Raw genomic sequence first — 19,332 nt, 5'->3', positions numbered from 1 at the left:
CATGCAAAGTTGTGTTCATTGCACATATTCAGTGGTTTTCAAAGATTGTATTTCAGATTTTTGCAAAACTTAAAATACACTACACTAAAACAAAATTATTTACAAAAACTAAAAGTCTCAACTAAATATTAAAAAAACGTATGTATATCAAAATATAACACAGTACTGGAGGTACTGGGTACTGGTAATGTAAAACATACAATATGTTATAACCAAATAGTTTAGTTAGCAATTAGTCAGCAATATCTTCTATTCCTACCATTAGTTTATACAGTTTTACTTAAAATAAATACTCAGAAATAGTGATCTTCTTAGCAGGGTTAGTTACTGTCCTCGAAGCTGCCGCTGCTGCTGAGGGAAGAGCAGAATCTCATGGTGCTCATGGGATCAGACACATACCCTGAAAAACAGACAAGTCGGCAGCAACAGTGACTCTCTCATTTGTGGTGTGTTTCATTTAATTTTACAATTTACAATTAAAAGATAAAGCTGGTGATTTTCTGTATATTTTATCTGTCAACAAATCCTATGAAAAAACCCAAACTAACTGTTAATGTCACAGATTAACAAGTATTGTCTGTGCCATAGATCTCCGTTGTCGTCCAGACACTATTAAAAAGGCGTCACAGAGCAACATCGGTGCGTTAGGTGACTTGCTCCTTCCATTACTATGAATATAGTCACTGTAGTTTGTTGACGTGTTGAAACATCCACTGTTCTACTGCCATATATACTCACCAGAGCACCAAATGTGTATTAGTCCACTGCTGAAAGTAGTTCCCAACAAACACACTATTTCCCCCTGCTTAGGTAGCGTTTGCCACAAAGTACCCAGTTCCCAGCTGCTTCAGGAATTTACTGACTTTTTTTTTTTACAAATGAAACGTTATATTCTGTCTGTAGAGGTGTGAGCTGGGGGCTGTTGATTGTGGGGTTTGTTGACAATAGGAATAATACAGAATAGGATCAGCCTTATCCTTTAAATTATTATGTATTACCTAAGAGCAGAACATACAGTCTGTTTTGCAAGATGGTTTAAAAATGAATAACTACAATAAAAAATCAACAATTAGATAAAAAATAAAAAGAATTATGAGAGGATGAAATAAACAATAGTACTGGGTAAAGATAATGGACAAAATCAACACTTCATAAGTATTAAATCCTCAAAAGCTAATTTGGAGTCTTAATTTGCTACAGAATATAATCTCAGAGAACTACCTTAATTTGAATGTGAATTGATCCCGACCTGAGTGTTAAACTGCTAAACTGTCACTTCCAAAAAACAATTACATCAGTATACAGCACAGTACATGTAATCTGCACACAAACCATTTCGATCAATGGGAGAGAACTGCATGTTCCTTCTTAGTTCCTCCAGTGAAAGGCCTCCAGATGCTCGCCGTTGCTCACTGAAAATGAAAATAAAACAAAATTAACCCTAACTCATTACTCCACTCCAATACAGCACTAATGCAGAAATATATACTTCTTTGTTTACATGGAGAGGGACTAGATACAAGCGAATTCAGTATCGAAGGTCCGGCCTAAAACCAGGCTGTTCTCACTTGCTGTAAACAAAATGAGTGACAGGTTTGATGGGGTGACAACAAACAAAAACTGCACACCACGTCATGAAAAGAAAACAATTCATTTTTACTGATGATCAATTATAGTTATTTGGTGATATTGGAAAACTTTAATACAACACATTTAAGACGTGTGGGAGCTGAATTAGTCTTGTCTAACCTTTGATAGAGCGTCTGGAAATTACTGAGAAGCCATCGCCACATCACAGCAACCCCACCTCCTGTTACTGGGTTCATAGTGACTGTTACCAGGCGCGCACACACACACACACACACTACTGAGGCTCAAAGCCATGCACCTAATATAGGCCTTCCTCCTCGGTCAGAATACCATGCATGTTTTATTGCATTTGCTTTCCTTTGTTTCCTGTTGGGTATCTGAGCAACTCCTCTCCTCACTGTTGCAGTAAGTATTTTAACTGGTCTTCATGTTGCTGGCAAACAATTGTTCAGAGCAAGTGGTGTCTACAAGCCCAGACATGATGTTTGTCGAATTCCTGTTAGCAGAGCCTTAACCCAAAAACATTTAACTACATTTACCAAGGTTAACAACGACAACAGATTTAGGATTATCCACATGGTAACAGATAATTAACCATATAAATTTGAACATCTGTGTTCACAAAACAAAACATTTCAACTATTCGAAGCTCTGAAAACAAACCATCTTGGAAGGAGGATTCAGTAGTTGAATGAAGTCATGTTTTTATTTGCTAAAAAGAATTGCCACATATATTGTTGCACTGTGAGTACTGGAGCAACTGCAGTTCCCAGATGAGATTGTCCAACTTTATTCACACACCGCATTATCTCATCATCTTTACACTTTTTATGTAAATGTTAATGGACCTTTAACTCAGTGCCACAGTTTTTGGCTGATGAATGTGCACATTAATAATAATCAGGGGAGATATTTGAGATGTCATTGTATTTCACTGTCAATTGGGTCACTGTGTCATCTAAACACTTAACCACTTTTAATTATAATTTTATGTAATGACAAACTAAAACGTCCTTATCGCTGCTGTTGCTGTTGGTATATTTATGGTGGTCATGTAGTTTGCTCTGACAAGCAGTGTAGCAAGTGCATTTCTTCCATTATTTATGATTTGAATTGTACTAATGAAAATTTTTTACGTGCGTCATTGCTACAGTTGGTTTCAGCATTTCCAAATTAAGCTGATTACTTGATTGAGTGTAAGTGAAGTACAATATTTTAGATGCTGCTAATCTGAAAGAAACTCTGATTCTTATTGTTGACTCACCATTTGAAAAATTATCTCACAGGCCTTTGGTCACATTAGTTTGAGCAAAATATCATTCAAGAAAGGCTGAAGAGCTGGTAAAGCTTCCCTTCTGGTGTTCAAACCAACAAACAACGAAACGACATTTGATCTGGGTCAGTTTTCTCCAAAATTATCCAACAAAGTTTTGGTGCAGTGGCACCTGTTCCCTCATGGCAAGAAGGTTTTGAGTTCAAACCTCAGTTTGGCCTTCAGTTAGGAGGTGCTCTAGGTTCTCTGGCTACCCCGCCTCCCGCCCGCCTACACCCCTCAAAAGATAAGCAGTATAGCTAATGGATGAATGGATGGATGTATGGATAAATGTAAGGCCAGAAGATAAGTCATCAGATGCAGTATCATGGATCTACAATGTCAAGCTTTAACAGTTAATAAAGTTTGGGAATTTGTAGATGCAAATATTTTAGCGTCTTAATGTTTAGTGTTTGATTCAGTAAAGGTCTGATTCAATCCTCAAGTTGTTTAGATTTAAATCTAAAAGACACAGTCCAGCTCACTGAGAATCAAGCGAGAGAAAGTATGCTTTGCTCAACAGCAGGTTATCAGAGCTTCATGCAAACAACTTAAACTGATTAAAACTGTACCCAGACTTTGCTACTACCAGTAGCTGGTTATTTTAACTGGGTGCATGTGAACGTTGCCATTGTGCAGTAAATTATTCTCACCCTCTTGAACTTCATCTGTCTGAGGACATGCTTCAATTCTCTTACCTTTGTGTCCAGCAGGCGTAGGCGCGAGTGTTGAGAGCGTACTCAAGCTCAAAACGAGAACGAAGGGCAGCCACGTGGCTCCGGCCGGGTCCTCCTCGCCCGAGCAGACAGTCAGAGGAGGAGGAGGGTGACAGGGAGCCGCTACTGTTGCTGGAAGCTGGAGACATCAGCTGTGACAGAACCACACATACAAGACACAACACACACAGAAGCAGAAATATAGTCATGACTGAGAAAATTAAATTGCTACAGCTTGTCAAACAGGAGCTGACATTTACAAACATGTGTGATATTATATACCTCAACATTGCACAAGCATTCTTCGAGGTTGGAAACCACTTCAGAGAACTCAGGCCTATCCTGAGGCAGAAAAATCAAACCATTACTGTTATTATTGTTTTCTGTTTCAAGGTTGAACAATCAAATGGAGCAGGTACAACCCAAAACAGACACACACACACTCTAACATTGGCCCGTGCATTCTGCAGATTTCAGTCCGCCCACACATGAAGCAAAGGTGAACTCTGCTTCAAAAGCAGTCCTTAGATCTCTTGCCTCGCTGGAAAAGAACAAACACTGCCACGCCAGACCTGTTCAATTATACATGACATCCTCAGACAGCTGTCGAGGTCGGTCTGCATTCTGTTTTGAATAAATGAGACCAAGACCAAACAAAAATCAGGAAAATATTAATAACAGTAAAAATGGAAACAAAATAATGCAAAAGTCGTCTCATTTTGATTTTAGTAAGTGCTTTTGCACTTTCTTTTTGTTCATGGTGTTTGACAGTAATCAAGTATTTACTGCTCTGTAGAAAAAACACTTCACAGCATTGTTTTGGTCTTGAAAGTTTATATAATCATGTATATTGGAAGTTCAGTCAAAGTGTCTCAGTTTTTAACTGATACATTCTGTGCAAATCCTGTAAACACAGTGCAGCATGTCCCACTTCCAAACCCCATGGTAGCTGGTGTACTGTACAGGTGAGGCATCATGGGAATTGTGTACACACGCAACCTTGTGACGGCCTATTACAATTGCACTCTTGTTTACAAAAAAAAAAAAAGAAGTGTCTTGAGGAGGTGACACTGGGACGAAGCCATCGCCAAGGGAGACATGTCCACCAACACGCAACTGGTTGTCAACCTTAACTGGCAAACAGGAAGGAGATGGACCACAGAGGGAGAAATGTGCCAACATGCTAGGCTGTGTAATAATGTGTCTTAATGAGACCTGGCTAATTATGAACATAACAGCGCTGAGGGGGCATCATCAAAAATAGGTCACATGTGCTCTTAATTATTAACAGGCATGAGTTAATGTATCACGTGGGGATACGGTAGTCCCATTCGTTAGTGCTGCACGTTTGCAGCCGCAGCAGCTGACGCGGCATCATTTGCTTCTCAGAGCTTCAGTATGTCGATAGCTAATGACGTAGAAAGATATTAGTGGAAAGATTGTTTTACAGTTTAAAACTAAGACACAATACTTGCATAGAGAGGATTGTAGAGCACAATGTGGATGTAAACTACATTATTTAAACCTGTATAAAGTGCAGTGTATATATTAATCAAGAACAAGTTAGCATTGTGCTGACTGTTGCTGAGAATCAAGGTTCAAGAGGTGAAATCAGGTGGTTTACCTCTGGGCATGCGTTCCAGCCTCTCATCAGAAGAGCAGAGATGGGTTTGGGGATGGAGTAGCCAATAGGAGGCCGGATGTGATGGTACGCCATGTCTGCTGCTGCAGCGGCTGAGGGTAGGAGAACATTTTAAAATTAGTTTTAAAATCATCTAATGTCTAACAGCCTTTTTGTTCTCTGCTTGATGTTAGATTATTTTCCTTGTGTTGTTTCATGTGGATTTTCAATATATTTTGTCATATTTGCAGCCACGTTAGCTCTAGTTTAGTTATTGTCAGTCTGTTGGTCGGTCAGTCAGCCTCTTTGGTCCAGACTCAAATATCTTATCAACCATGACATTTACTGCCATGAATTTTTGTTCAGACATCCATGGTTCACAGAGGAATGTTTTATGCTGACTCTGGTGATTCTGACTTTTCCTCTTGCATGCCACCATGAGGGTTACAATTGTGGTTTTGAGCTCAATGCCTGAACAACGATTGGATGGATTGCCATGAAATTTGTATCCCCCTCAGTTTGTCCTCTGGTGTGCACGATTAGTGGCACCATTAAAGCCTGTGACTGGAGAAAAATTACCAGGTTTCAAGTGAGCGAAGGGAATTTCTCCGGTAAGCAGCTCCCACAGACAGAGGGCGTAGCTGAACATGTCCGCCTTCACTGAGTAGCGAGTACACTGGGTGAACACCTCGGGAGCCATCCAGCGCAGGTTCTGCACAAACACACACATACAGGCACATATATATATATATATATATATATATATATATATATATATATATATACTTATATAATAAAGGCAGTATTGCCATGGACAGAATTTTTGTTCGCAGAAAAAAATAAATGAAAAGAATAACATAATAACAACAGAATATCAACTGTGAGATTTAAGTTCAACATATTCAGGCCATCACACACACACACACACACACACACACACACACACACACACACACACACACACACACACACACATGCAAACAGACAAAATGAGACCCAATTACTGACATAAACACTGCGTCCCAGCAAGGGCAAGTAGTTCCTCACAACAGGCAGCTCCCAAGAGATGCAACACACTTAACACCAAACTGCAGGCGAAGCACTCTGAATGGTGATGAGTCAGCACATTGAGACAGAATCTGCATGGAGGCAGTTTTTTTTTTTTTTTTTAGCTGGTGGATAATTGGGTAATTGATGACAGGTTCCAACAGAAGCTCTAGTTTGAGCTCCAGCAAAAGAAAAAACAAAAAACAACAAGGCACTATTTCCAAAAGGCCTTGTTCCACGGAAGCTGCAGATGGTGTGAGAGTATTTGGCCAGAGAGAGTGAACTCATTCCAAAGGGTTTTTTTTTTTTAGTGCGACATAGAATAAGAAGAGAGAAAAAGAGGAGACAGCACTGACCCCTGGCTGCTTGGTCATGTTATCCTCGTCCACAGATTGTAGAAATCTAGATTCTGCAGACAAAGGGAAGGACATACAATGATGATGAAAAAAAAAAAGCTCATCCGTTGGCAGTTACGTCCTTTAGTTGTACTTTTTATCAGCAGCGCCAGGGAATAAACACTCTTGATTGCCAGAATTACAAAGAACTATGAAACGAACAGAAACACAGCTGCCAGGGTGAACAAACATTTCCCGAGTGTAGGGATGGATGATTGCAATGGTATTACATATCACTAATTATTTTTCAAAGTTTATCACAATATTAGCTCCAAAAAATATGAAATGTAAAAACTAGTTGATGCTATAATACATTGAACTTCATGGTATGGCCCATGACTTTAAAGCTGCATTAAAGCGAGGATATATAAACATTTGTTGAACAGCGGCAGGACAGAGGTAAATCTGAAAACGTAATCTAACAGTAGCACAAGCAGAGAATAGTCAAAAGTAAGTAAACCGACTCTGTAATGTCAGTTATACAAAAATATCTATTGAACATTTGCTACAATTAGCCACCATAAGCTACTGGTCATACCAGACCAAGTGAGGCTGCAGCAGCAAAACCCCTGACTCGATTAAATTGAGCAAGGGGGAGTTTTATTGCCAGTTAAATCAACAAATTAAAACAATTCTTCCTCTTACTAATGTTTGTTATTTCGTCTTTCAAAAAACACAGGTATAAATGCTGATGTATAAAAAAGTTGGTTAAGGCAGCTGTAATTCAACTACAATAAGTCTCTGGGCCTTACCTCCAAAATCAGCCACCACAGCATGTCCATCCTCATAAAGCAGAATATTATGACTGGAAGGAAGACATGTATTATTTGCAATGACAACAGTTATTTCAGACTGCCAATAGCATCCCACCATATATGTTATTACTGTGGCACCCACCTGTTGAGGTCCCTGTGGATGATAGGCTGGGTGAGGTTGTGCAGGTACTCCATGCCCTTGGCCACGTCGATGGCAATGATGAGCTTGGACTGCAGGTCGATAAGCCTGTCCATTGACACATCATTAAAGCAGCAGCCACTTAGAGCCAGATCAATGTCCCCTGCCAATCACACATAGCACTTTACACAGATCAATAGGACAGTCTATAAAGACAGCACCTGGCCACACAGTTAGCCGAACACTTCATCTGGATCAATGATGATCCCGGCTGAGGGAGGGGGGAGGTTGGGGGGGGGGGGGGGGCAGCGGGGTAGTTTGACCTCTTGTTTGATCTTAATGTCAGGATTTAGTCAGTGTCAAAATGTGTGAGGAACTAAGCGTAATGTCAATAAACTGTGGTGCTCACTGCACAGGGCTTACCAGAACTGTGTTTTGTTTAGTTTAATAGTAGTTTATTATTATTTTTCTTGAGTTGTTGACCCAGTTCTATGGTCCTGAGGCTGATATTTGCAGTAGTGGTTTATTGGACTTGTGTCCCTATTATTTTTTCCACCTCTTTTACAAACTTCTGAAACTAGACATTATTTTCATCATTGATCTTTTTTTTTTCAGTTAATCATTGACTCAATAAAATATTAGAAAAAAATTTAAAGTGTCCACCAAAATTTCCCACAGCCCAAGATGTTCTTTTGTTTCTTTTAGTTTTTTTCTTTCTTTTTTATTTTATCTCTCAAATTATCAAAATTATTATTACCCAAATCTTATTGATTAATTTGATCAAATTTTTCTGTAAATTGACCACTAATCGAAAAGACTCCGATATTATTTTAATCATGCAAAGTTTTAAAAATTGTTACCCTTTCTGCGATTTTATGTGTGTAAAATTGTTAGAATTAATACTTCTAATGCACGATGCTAAAACATGTGAAGAGAAGAAGGTTACATGACAGTTTATTAGCTTGTGAGTGTCAGTGGGCGCTGGACGATGACCCTTACGTAGTTTATGCACTTCATAACACACGCTTCCTCACCTCTTCTGCTCGTGCAGCAGGGAGAACAGCGAGCCTCCGGAGACGTACTGGGTGACGATGGCAAACTGGCTGGGGTCGTCCAGACACGCCCCCACAAAATGGATGATACACGGGTGATTGAGGCGACAGAGGATGGAGACCTCTCTGCAGAACATGTCCACGTCTGACTTAGAGCAGTATGTGTTGGCTCGATAGCTACAGAGGAGAGTGAAGACTTCAGTGGGTTCTAACAGGGAAGGGATGTAAAATGGCATCTTGAGTTGTGTTTTAAATGGATGAGTACCGTTTGATGGCGACAATTTTGTTTCGGCATTTGCCTCTGTACACCCGTCCAAAGGAGCCTGAGTGTTAAACAGATATGATTATCAATGATATTGTCGCACCTGGAGGCACATTTGTTAAACTGAAAACGGAGAAGGTATGAAGAGAGTTACCTGATCCAATAATTTCATTAAACTCCAGCTCAGACAGCTGAAGTTGGAAATGAGATGGGAGGCTGGCCCTGAGAAGGAGAACCTCTGCTTTCTCTGAAAAGACAACGCAGCATTAACTTCAACTGGGAACGCACAGAAAAGTCATCTTGTTGCTCTTTTTAATTCAGTGTGTGAGGAAAATAATGATTATGGGCTGATATCGGGTGTTGTTTTGTTCCTGTATCTCTACCAAAGGGTGGTGTTATAACGGTATATAAAGGAGAGGTGATTTCTGTGTTAGAGTGGGATGTCACTTGCGATCTACTGAGTGTTGTGTGTAACTGTATCCTCGGTGCGTGTTAAAAAAGAGTGATAATAGATGAATTTCATCACTCTCATTCTGCTTAAGTAATTCTGATTCTTTTCATGAGATATAAATGTGCACATTTGATAATCACTTTATTTTTGATTTGGTAAAAACTATAAAACAGTGGTTGGTATTAAAGTATGGACAAAACATATGGTTATAACCCTCTTTAAGTGTGGCTCAACAGTTGATGCTTAGTGTCAGTTACTGGTATCTTGTCCGCTTCAGGCTAATTATAATATTTTAACCCTAATGTTTAACCCTTGTTGTTTAGAGGCTTTTAACCTGGGTTTCATCAACTTCAGATCAATTGTTTCTCAGATATCACACTGGATGGAAACAGATCTGTAGTTCACACCACCCCTGATTTCGCTGGTAAGGATATCAGGCCAGTGTTATCATCAGCTGGCTAGGACCCTTGCCTTAGCAACAGGTAGTGTGTGTTTTCATGTCAGCTGACAGTGATATGAAGTGTGAGGGAAAAAGAATCAGCTGTGCTTCGCTCCATCTCACTACCTTTAGTCATGCTTTTGATCTTTCCCAGAGGAGACGGGACAGAAACGTAGGACCCATCTGGAAGAGAGCCGACGTATTCAGGCAGATTAAAGGGAGGGACCGGTGTGTGATTTTATTCAGGATTATTACTCTTTAGACAGGTGACTCACCCCCTCCTGGCTGGGAGTACTCATTGCAGGGGGAGTCATCTGGGCGTTTGTAGTGTTTCAGTAAGGTGACAATGGCATCGTGACCTGGAAAACACAAAGATAAAAAGTAATAATATAGTTTTTGTTAGATGTTTCCTGACAGCTAAGCTCATCATCGCCCTAACAAACCTTTTTCATAAGCCCACATCAGGCAGGTCTGCTCGTCCTTCTCCCCACTGGACCTGCTCGGGTCGCAGGCCACCAGGTTCATGTCTGCGCCGCTGTCCAGCAAGAGCTGCACCAGACGGATATGGCCGTGGAAACAGGCACTATGCAGAGCTTAACGTGTCACATGATACACAGAGTAATAATGAAAGTCACGACTGGAATTGCAATTAAATTAGCTGCACACGAAAATAGAGGATGTGATGAGTCACCTGTGTGTCCATCTCTGCCCTGATGGTTGATGCTCATAGCATTATGACTCAGCAAGAACTTCACCATCTCCAGGTCTTTACCGTAGGTGCATGCACTGTTAGACAGGGTATGTTCTCATCAACACCTCCACAACAGGAATCATGTGTTTTAAGGTGACGCTTATGTTTGTCTCTGTTTTGCAGACTATAAGTAAAGACAGTGAAATACCTGTGAAGTACTGTCTCGCTGAATATGTTCTCCTTTGAAAGACTTTCTGTACCAGAAAGTTGCACAATCTCCTTCACTGGTGCAAATTTGCCATTATAGCAGGCCCTGATGAGACACCACATTCAACACAGAACGTCATGTCCGCTCCATGTCATCTACTAAAAAACCTACAGAAAGCTACCAACACTGAACAACCAATTACAAGTGTAAAGGTGTGTCGCCGTAGATGTTGACAGAGTGAGGCTGTACGTCAAAGTTGCCCTGCAGAAGGAAACGCACAATCTCATGGTGACCAAAGCGAGCGCAGAAGTGCAGAGGAACGTGATCTTCGTTGTCCTGAGCATTAACTGGAAAGGGGGAAGAGAAAAGTTCAGAGAAAGCCCCCGCACTCATCTCCAACTACAGAATTTTATAAGCCTCCCTGTGGCTTTTGAAGAGGGAAATCAGCAGGTTTAGCAAGTGAAAGTAGAAGTAGCGTAAAGGCTGTTTTACAAGAGTCTGCATTAAGCTATTATGTTTCATTTACAGGCCACCGACTCAGGTGAATATTAACTAAATGTGGGAAAGCATTCACCATTAGCTTTGCTCCCTTCCCCCATTAGCAGTTTGATGATGCTGAGGAAACCCTTGGCCGCAGCCAGGTGCAGCGGCCGGTCACCCACCTCACCACTCGCATTCACATCTGCCCCAAACTTCAGCAGCAGCTTTGCCACCTGGCAGAGAGAGACAAGAGGGAAGTGTATACACTCAGGGGAGAACAGTTTTGGACCATGAGGTGTGTTTCCATCAGTTAAGGGTGTAGATGTGGTTAACTGGAGCAGTTTACCTGCTTATGGCCATTGTAGCAAGCAATATGCAGTGGGGTGAAAAACACAGCATCTTGGACATTCACATAAGCCCCATGTTGTAGGAGAATATCTGCTGCCTGGTGGGGAGATTATCAATATACAAGAGCATTAAAAAGGTCAGGTGTAGTAGAAAGAAGAAAAGGTTCAAGGTTCAGCTCTCACCTCATGATGTCCAGCCAGTGTAGCGACATGCAGGGCGGTGAGGGCACCGTATCCCACCTGCTGTACGTCCGACCCTCCATGAAGAAGAGCCGTCACCAGCTCAGCGTTGTCCTGCGGTTTTGGAAACAGAACATGAACACAGCTTCCTCATCACGGCCATGACAGTACTGACAGGTAACCACAAATTAAGCAATTCAGACATGCAGCAACAACCACACTACACCTTTGACGGTACTTGCACTCCACCATGTGGTAAAACACAGAAAGCTCTTTATCAGATGACAAATGACACAAACAAGAGAAAGACACAGATTGCACCTGGAAATGTATATTTTTTGAAATCCGAAATCTTCACCTTGTAAGCAGCCAGGTGGAGAGCGGTGAAGCCATTCCTGGACAGCCTGGAAGGACGCAGGCCTTTAACCATCAGAGTGCGGATTTGGGCCTTGCTCCCTGGTAACAATTTACCGAAAAAATGCTTCATTCAACAGAAGATCTGGTTTATTGTGAGTGAGTAAACAAGGTCAGGATTTGTCTGGATTGTTGGATCTGTAGGGAAACTGTTGTTGTAACTTTCAAATGTATTTCATTTGAACTTCTTATATTCGACCTTTATGTACAGTATGTTTCAAATCTACCGTTTACTTTTGTGTGGTAAACACCAGAAAGGTCATCTTCAGGCAATAATGCCAGCCGGTCTGTAGTAATCCTTCCTTCCACTGTCACATTTTGCTGAGGTGTTATAAATAGACTCTAGTAGTCATGCATACCTCCACATACGCAGCAGAGATGCAGCAGCGACAGCCCCTTCTCTGTTCGGTAGCTCAAGTTCACCTTCTGAAAAGCCTCATCGGAGCTGAGCCACAGAAAAAGCAACATCACCTGCTTGTGACAACTGAAGCCGCTCTGACACAGAACAGTGAGCAAACCAAGGAGAGTGCAGGCATAAAAATAAAAAAAAAAGCACCTACTTGTTAAATTAAATGCAGCTCTGACAAATACTCACACAGACTGAGTTACAGCTTTAAACACACAAAATGTTTTTAGTCACCCGAAAGCAAGTTTGAGGTCCACGAGCTCGCTGTCTTTCAGCTTCAGGTCATCTTCCAGCTTCTCGACGATCACAGAGTACGACTCGCCCACCTTCTTCTTCCACTCGTCTTCACAACGTCAAACATAGTAACAATTTAATTATATTATTTCTACTGCGAATTACAACCTATAAGCAGAATTATCCCCATATCACCTACTATATAAATCACATATACATATATATATATATATAAAAAAAATCATGCAAGCGAAAAAGTGAAACCCACACTCCTTGGCTCAAACTTTGTTGACAGCCCTCAGAAAAATTAAAAACACTCACACCATCACAAAGACACTGAGCCATTTACCTGTACACGTCTGAGATGGTCTTGATTTGTAATTTCCCATTGATAAGGTTCGTCTCTTCTAATATGTGCTGTATAGTTTGGTGAACTAGAGTAAAGCAGTAATACAATCGCTCACTGTGCCACAATTGTCCAGATAAAGGGGGGATCGTGGCTGAGGGCTAAAAATAAACACCTTTGAGTGGAATGCCGAACAACTACGACAACTGATCTCCCTCCAAATGCAAGTGAGCATGTATCAGTGTGTGTGAGTGTGTGTGTGTGTGTATGTGTATACACACATACAGTATAAAGGCAAGTGATAATTATCCTACACTGTCCCAGAATACCTGCCAAAGCAATTTCTGTGTGATGTAGGTAGAGTCTGGTTAAAGACCGGGCTTGAAGCACTTATCATTTCTCTATTGTTTTACTTGCCTAATAATGAACAAGTTCAGCGGTTTCTAAACTTCTTATTTCGTGTCTTATAATAGCAGCATAAGCAGGAGTGAGTCTAACAAGATTAACGATGACAATGTTTGTAGTGGCCGTTTGTCCACAAAGAACAACGAAAAATTTCTAATCAAACTTTAAATCATAAAAACTCAAAAGGCCACTTTTGCACCGTGGGTTGTGGTGTACACGGATGGAAGAAAACATAAGGTCCAAACGTCTTTCAAATTTCAACAAAAAACGTGATTTATTTAATCGGATAACAAGCAAACACAGAACAAAGAAAAATTCCTGTGCCTCTCCCGCTCCGGTAAAAAACCATTTGCCCACCCAGGTGCATGCTGGTCCCTACCGTGCGCTTACCTTTATAACCTATGGTGCCTCCCTACCGTGCCCAAATGAAACAAACAAATAACAACAAAACACCCAAACTACAGAAATGATAAACTAACAGAAATTTAATCATAATGAAATCAAAATAGAATAATGAAATCTAAACAATAAACTAAATAACACCAAATAGCTCCAACAATGTTATTCGTCACACCTAACTAAAATGTAAGAATGTAATAAAGGCCTATTAAGAAAGATGAGAAGTGCCTTTTGCCTCCCTCTGGTCTAAGACAATAGACATGTCTCTGTAGAGCAGCGTGCCAGGTGCTCTAAATACCAACCATGACTCAAACCGGCTTCTCGTCATCTGCCGACATACCGAAATGACTCATCCCCTTATCTAAAAGAACTTAAAGACTGTGATGTGATTGAGGCACAAAATAAAAGATATTATGACAGATGGGTTTAGTAATTTATCTTATTTTCAAGTAGAAAGCAGAATTTCCCGAAATTTCAAGAAATCATGGATCAGTTTTATGAGGTGTAAATAAATCAGATGTCAAACTCAAAAATAAATCAGATCCTCATACTGTCAAAAAGGTCATTGTCCACAGTTCAGAAATCCCTGGATCCTCCTCTTTGGATCATAAACACCTTTAACAATCAAAGCTAAGAAAATATTATCTTGTACTGAAACACTTACATTTGACAACATATATTTTTTAACACATAATCTCAGTTACATGAAGCAGCTCTAACTGTTCAGTCTTCTCTGCGTGATGTCTGTGTGTAGTCCCATCCTGAACCTCAACATCTCCTCCAGTTTCTTACTCTGTAGACTCTCCTGCATAGACATCATCTTAGTGTCTTTGGGCAAGATGAACGTGGAGCCACTCAGGACGGCCTGCAGCATCTCCAGAGACGTTGAGAACGAGCTTTGCTGATCAGAGCAAACAGGAAACAGACAAGCGTTCCACAGACTGCAGCCGGGAGAGTCACCGGAGAACCTCAGGATTTCGTTCTCCATCCCCCAGTGGGACAGACACTCCGCCAGGCTGCACTCAAAAAGCTTCAGCCTGTCCATGTGAGCAGGGGCTTCCACACTGCGCTTCAGGTTGTCATTAATCCCAAAGGCGACAGTTACAAACCCGGCTCGGTCCTGGTGGTTCACACACAGTGAATGCATGAAGACTGCGTCAGGCACCGAGAGGCCCGGACTGACCCAGCAGCTGCTGACGATGGAGCCCTTCCCTACAGACACACCTGCTCCCAGCCTGGAGTACTCCACCACTGATCCAGCTCCCACAGTGCAACTGGGATCGAGGACGCTGCACATAACGCAGCAGCCGGAGTTTTCATTCATGTGAATGCTGAAGGGAGACGACAGCAGGCCCAGCTCACTCCTCAGTGCCACGTCCTCAGTGAGGTGAAAGAGGTATTCTGACGTGGTTCCAATGTGATAAAACTTGGAGTTGTTGAGGAGAATGACGTTCAAAGGAGTTCCTTGTAGATGATGGAAGATCTTTTGGCGGATTTCAACCAGACCTCTCTCCTCTTTGGTGACATTAGCAGTGTTGCTGGTGTACTCTATTGTGGCTTTGGGGCCCAGTGCTTGAAGAAAGTCTCCATATGCGTCTATCTCACACTGCAAGGGCTCCAACTCTTTCAGCAGATTAAGAAGAGTCTTTACAGTTTCAAAGTCAACATAATAAGTGCTGTCTGTGTAGACAAACTCAGAAAAACAACCACTCTGCCTCTTGCAAACAGCACCACAGTCGTGCATATTTTTGATGCTTGGTTTGTGCAGAAAGCGCAGACAGGATCTGTTCTCCATTTCCAAGTGAGATGAGTTTTCACATGAATCCAACACAAACACCCCGTGGGTGGTTCCAATAGACAGTGGGGAGGGGTGGGCCAGAGCTGTGAAGCCAGGTTTATCAAACCAAACATGTTCATCCTCTGCAATACTGTAGAGCTCTATGTCATCTGCACAGGTCACCAGGACACCAGGCTTCATATGAGATGGAAAATCCACATACATGGCCAGTTTGAGCTCCAGCATCTGGTAGAGAGGGTCACCCAGCGGCATGGCGGTGAAGATCTTTCCCAGAGCGCTGGCACTGGGCAAACGTTGACTGAACCCCCCTGGAAGAATAAGAGGAGGAAAGTTAAAGCAGGAAACATCACATGTAGTTCATGCTTAACTTTGAAATAATTCGACTGGGGGGGAAATATTTAGTAAACTGAACAACTAACTGAAGTCACTTTTTGATATTTGGTTTTGAAGGACCTAACTGTTCTCATCATGGGTTTAAACATTTTGTATTAAATGCAACATATTTATTTTTCACATTTTACACTCTGCAGTGTTGCCATGTCTTTTTGTTTTGTTTTTTTATGGAAAATTAATAACTCAACAATAGGCACCGAGTGTTCCTGACTGTGTTACTTTGATTTGGACATTTTCATGTGTGAAAATTGTCAAAAAGTGAAGCCAAATGGCAGTGGCAACAAAAAAAGATAAAGACCACAATAATATCTATACTTTCATTTGGAGAGTAACACTGACTATGGCTGCAGTGGCTCCAACAGCTTATGGGTAGTAATGGAGTCAGCAGGACAGTACATCCCTTCATTACAGCTGTTATATTTACATGATCCCTTTTTCTTTCTTTCTTTCTCCCAGTTAAGATACATTATGAGATGATTAAAAAAAATTCTACTGTCAGAGATTCTGCTATAACATTTACATACTGTGGTAGCAACTGGGGACAACGTTGCAAATCAATGAGATGCACTAATTTGGCAATATAGGTTTTTATACCATTTTTGATTATGACTAAATACCATGATCTGTCAGAACAGTGCTCTTACAGTATATAGGCATACAATAATAATTCATCCATTCGTCCTTTTTCTGCAGATCAATGTCATGTGAGAGGCAGAGCTTATCGCTGTCTGCTTTGGAAGAAAAATAAAAAATCCAAAAGAGATCTCAAACCTGCATGGATCAGGATGACTCTCTGTCTGCCCAGAGCCTTCCCATAGATGTCATCCAGCTGCTGCAGTGCACACAGAGTGGAGCCCCCATTCCCTTAAACACAATAGGTCATATTGTTATTATCATTATTTATAATAACAATAATAACTTTGGTGAGGATGATGTAGTGCTTCGTTGATCCCTCTCAGTCACATCCAGATGTGTGTGAAATGAAACTGGAGAGTGTTGTCTGATTCACTCACTCACCTATTTTAGATCCAGGAGGATCTGAGAAGACCTTGTAGTGAATCCCGAGGGGAAGCTCTTTTCTGTCGACTTTCTCTCTGATCTGCAGCTCATAAGCTTTTCTCTGGCCCTCATCCACAGCGGTCACAACCACCACGTCCCAAAACTCCCCACCCTCCACCTCCCGACCTTCACACATAGACAAGAAGAAGAAAAAGCAGCCAGTTGAGACACACCAGCTTGGCACGGAGGATTCAATATTAAGACAGGATGACTTTTAGCTAAATATTGACACTGATCAGAGCCAAAAACAAAACTCACCGCGCAGAGAGTTAAATTTTCTGAGCTTTTCTCTGGTGGCCAGTTGCAGCTTCCGGACACATTCTTGGCTCATACTGTCGCTTCCAGTGTCCATTAAATATGTTCACTATAATGTCAAACAAGTAACGCGTTTAACTGTATGAGACCTCTCTCTCTTTCTCTCTCTCATATATCCGGGTTCAGTCACGTGGTTGCATGTGTTTGCAACGTGGGCGGGGAGTGAGCGCAGCATGTGGTGAGTTCCATAACCACAGACTGTATGGGTGAAAAGCCATAACCTGTGCAAGGTTTACGGACCAAAAAAAAAAGACAGCTATACTCTATATTATGAAATCAATCTTCTTACAACATTTGTGATGAGTCGAGTCAATTCTATTATTATTATTATTATTATTATTATTATTATAGATTATTTTGAGTCTATTTTGAGAGTAGATATGTTATTTTATATATTTGTATCTTTTACTGTTGTATATTTAGTCATATTCCGCATTGTTATTATTATTTTTGAAGAAGGCCTCCGATATAAAGAAGGATGTCACAGTCTTACGTCTGTTCAATTATGAGGAAAAAAACACTTGACCTAGAAAATCAGATTAGAACTTAACCATGAAATATTATGTAACATGTTCATATGTTATACAAACATTTGAAATGTTTTTTTATTTTATTCCACTTTTAGCTTGAAAAGAGTCAAATATAAATACTGAATATTGAATCTATGGAAATATGAGAATCTGTTTTAAAACCCCATGAAGTGTCATTTGTGTCTAATTGTTGAATGTAAACTCCTCCTCAGGTCCCAAATGTATTTCACATAAACCACATTTCTGGCGCTGTGTTTTAGAAAAACACATCCTACAGTTCCCAGATCTCCATGACAACAATATAAGGATATATCTAGGGAGTGAAGGGTTTCCAAAAACACCTCTCAGTGGTACTAACAGGGAGACTAAGCCATGCCTTCATCAACACTGCTCTTTAACCAGAAATGTATCAATCTCAATTTTGCATGTATTTCTTCTACAGTGATTGGAAGAGAATAGCACAAACAATTTTTTTCCAACATGCATTATACTGTTCCTTGTAGTTAGGTGCGGTTTTTCAAATGCTTGACAATAATATATGAAAGATAGAAAAAGATAATTTTCCGGGCATTAAAGTTCTAGCACCTACTGCTTTGATGCAGAAATTTTTTTTATTACATTTTCGTATTTACTGAGGCATCTCAGGACTGCACTGCTTTGGTTTAGTAATGGTGCTATTCTGGTGCAGTCAGGGCAAAGATATCTGCCACCTCCAACCACACTGTGTATGCAGTAATCTTGAGGCCCATATAGTCAAAGCTCCATCAACAAGCCTGCCTTGCAGCATGACAGCCAACAGGTTGCAGGCGGAGGGACGATGAGGAGGAGGAAGAGGAGAATGGCTTGAGTGTGGGCACTGAAGACAGCCCTCAGGTGGCAGCTTGCCTCACTGACTGAGGCGAGAATAGCACACATCAGACGCTGTTCAGTGACCTGCAGAGCAGTGTGAACTGGCAGGGAGCGTGCTGAGCTGCAGGCCAAACCACACAAGACACTCATTCAGCGATGCTTTGGGTATATTTATTTTACAGGATTACTGACTGGCATGTGTCTGACAGTATTTCATAATTTTATCTGAAATATCACACTATACTGACGACTTCACGCTTCTTTTTTTATTTATTTCTATTATTATTCCAGATGATACAGATGAGATTTTATGTTATCTTACACGCTCTTGTTCTCCTTGTGTTGCTACCCAGGAAGCAGTGTGACCAAAACAGGATGATCATGGAACAAACACAATACCTGGAAAGCATGCAGAGCTACTGACTCCTATAAGCCCTAGTCAGAGGCAGCCACAAGAGACATGACGGTTTCACTGAGGACTCCATCGTACTCCTCTGCT

General features: G+C 41.0%; 1 protein-coding gene across 3 annotated transcripts; it reads right to left on the bottom strand.

The window, feature by feature from the left end:
• Nucleotides 1-73: 73 nt before the first annotated feature.
• On the bottom strand, nucleotides 74-17,754 carry tnni3k (TNNI3 interacting kinase). 3 transcript variants are annotated; one of them, XM_056378922.1, is made up of 27 exons: nucleotides 17,398-17,754; nucleotides 17,098-17,265; nucleotides 16,852-16,944; nucleotides 12,740-12,848; nucleotides 12,459-12,544; nucleotides 12,044-12,141; nucleotides 11,689-11,799; nucleotides 11,505-11,603; nucleotides 11,253-11,391; nucleotides 10,881-11,025; nucleotides 10,679-10,783; nucleotides 10,471-10,565; nucleotides 10,223-10,372; nucleotides 10,055-10,138; nucleotides 9,906-9,962; nucleotides 9,044-9,136; nucleotides 8,893-8,950; nucleotides 8,610-8,804; nucleotides 7,579-7,683; nucleotides 7,434-7,486; nucleotides 6,643-6,695; nucleotides 5,819-5,951; nucleotides 5,243-5,352; nucleotides 3,901-3,960; nucleotides 3,601-3,770; nucleotides 1,333-1,412; nucleotides 74-400 (listed from the first exon to the last, which is right to left on the bottom strand). In XM_056378922.1, the coding sequence occupies exons 1-27, from the start codon at nucleotides 17,489-17,491 to the stop codon at nucleotides 321-323; spliced, it is 2,823 nt and encodes a 940-aa protein (XP_056234897.1). In that variant the 5' UTR covers nucleotides 17,492-17,754; the 3' UTR covers nucleotides 74-320. The 3 variants fall into 3 exon arrangements, with proteins under 3 accessions (XP_056234897.1, XP_056234898.1, XP_056234896.1); XM_056378923.1 differs by lacking the exons at nucleotides 16,852-16,944; nucleotides 17,098-17,265; nucleotides 17,398-17,754 and adding an exon at nucleotides 13,089-13,227; XM_056378921.1 differs by lacking the exons at nucleotides 74-400; nucleotides 1,333-1,412; nucleotides 3,601-3,770; ... (19 more) ...; nucleotides 12,459-12,544; nucleotides 12,740-12,848 and adding an exon at nucleotides 13,726-15,995 and having other exon boundaries at nucleotides 17,398-17,736.
• Nucleotides 17,755-19,332: the final 1,578 nt, after the last annotated feature.

Source organism: Seriola aureovittata, chromosome 6, assembly GCF_021018895.1.
Source record: "Seriola aureovittata isolate HTS-2021-v1 ecotype China chromosome 6, ASM2101889v1, whole genome shotgun sequence".
Lineage (NCBI taxonomy): Eukaryota > Metazoa > Chordata > Actinopteri > Carangiformes > Carangidae > Seriola > Seriola aureovittata.
Note: the sequence above shows the minus strand (reverse complement) of the source record. Positions and strands in the feature narration are given on the sequence as shown.

Excerpts from the sequence above, each read along its gene's own strand:
- tnni3k (XM_056378922.1), bottom strand. The coding sequence starts at position 17,491 with ATGGACACTGGAAGCGACAGTATGAGCCAAGAATGTGTCCGGAAGCTG. Across the intron at positions 12,142-12,458 it reads TCTCTGCTGCGTATGTGGAG|GGAGCAAGGCCCAAATCCGC; the intron begins GTATGCATGACT and ends AATTGTTACCAG. Across the intron at positions 10,373-10,470 it reads GGGCAGAGATGGACACACAG|CTCTGCATAGTGCCTGTTTC; the intron begins GTGACTCATCAC and ends TGACACGTTAAG.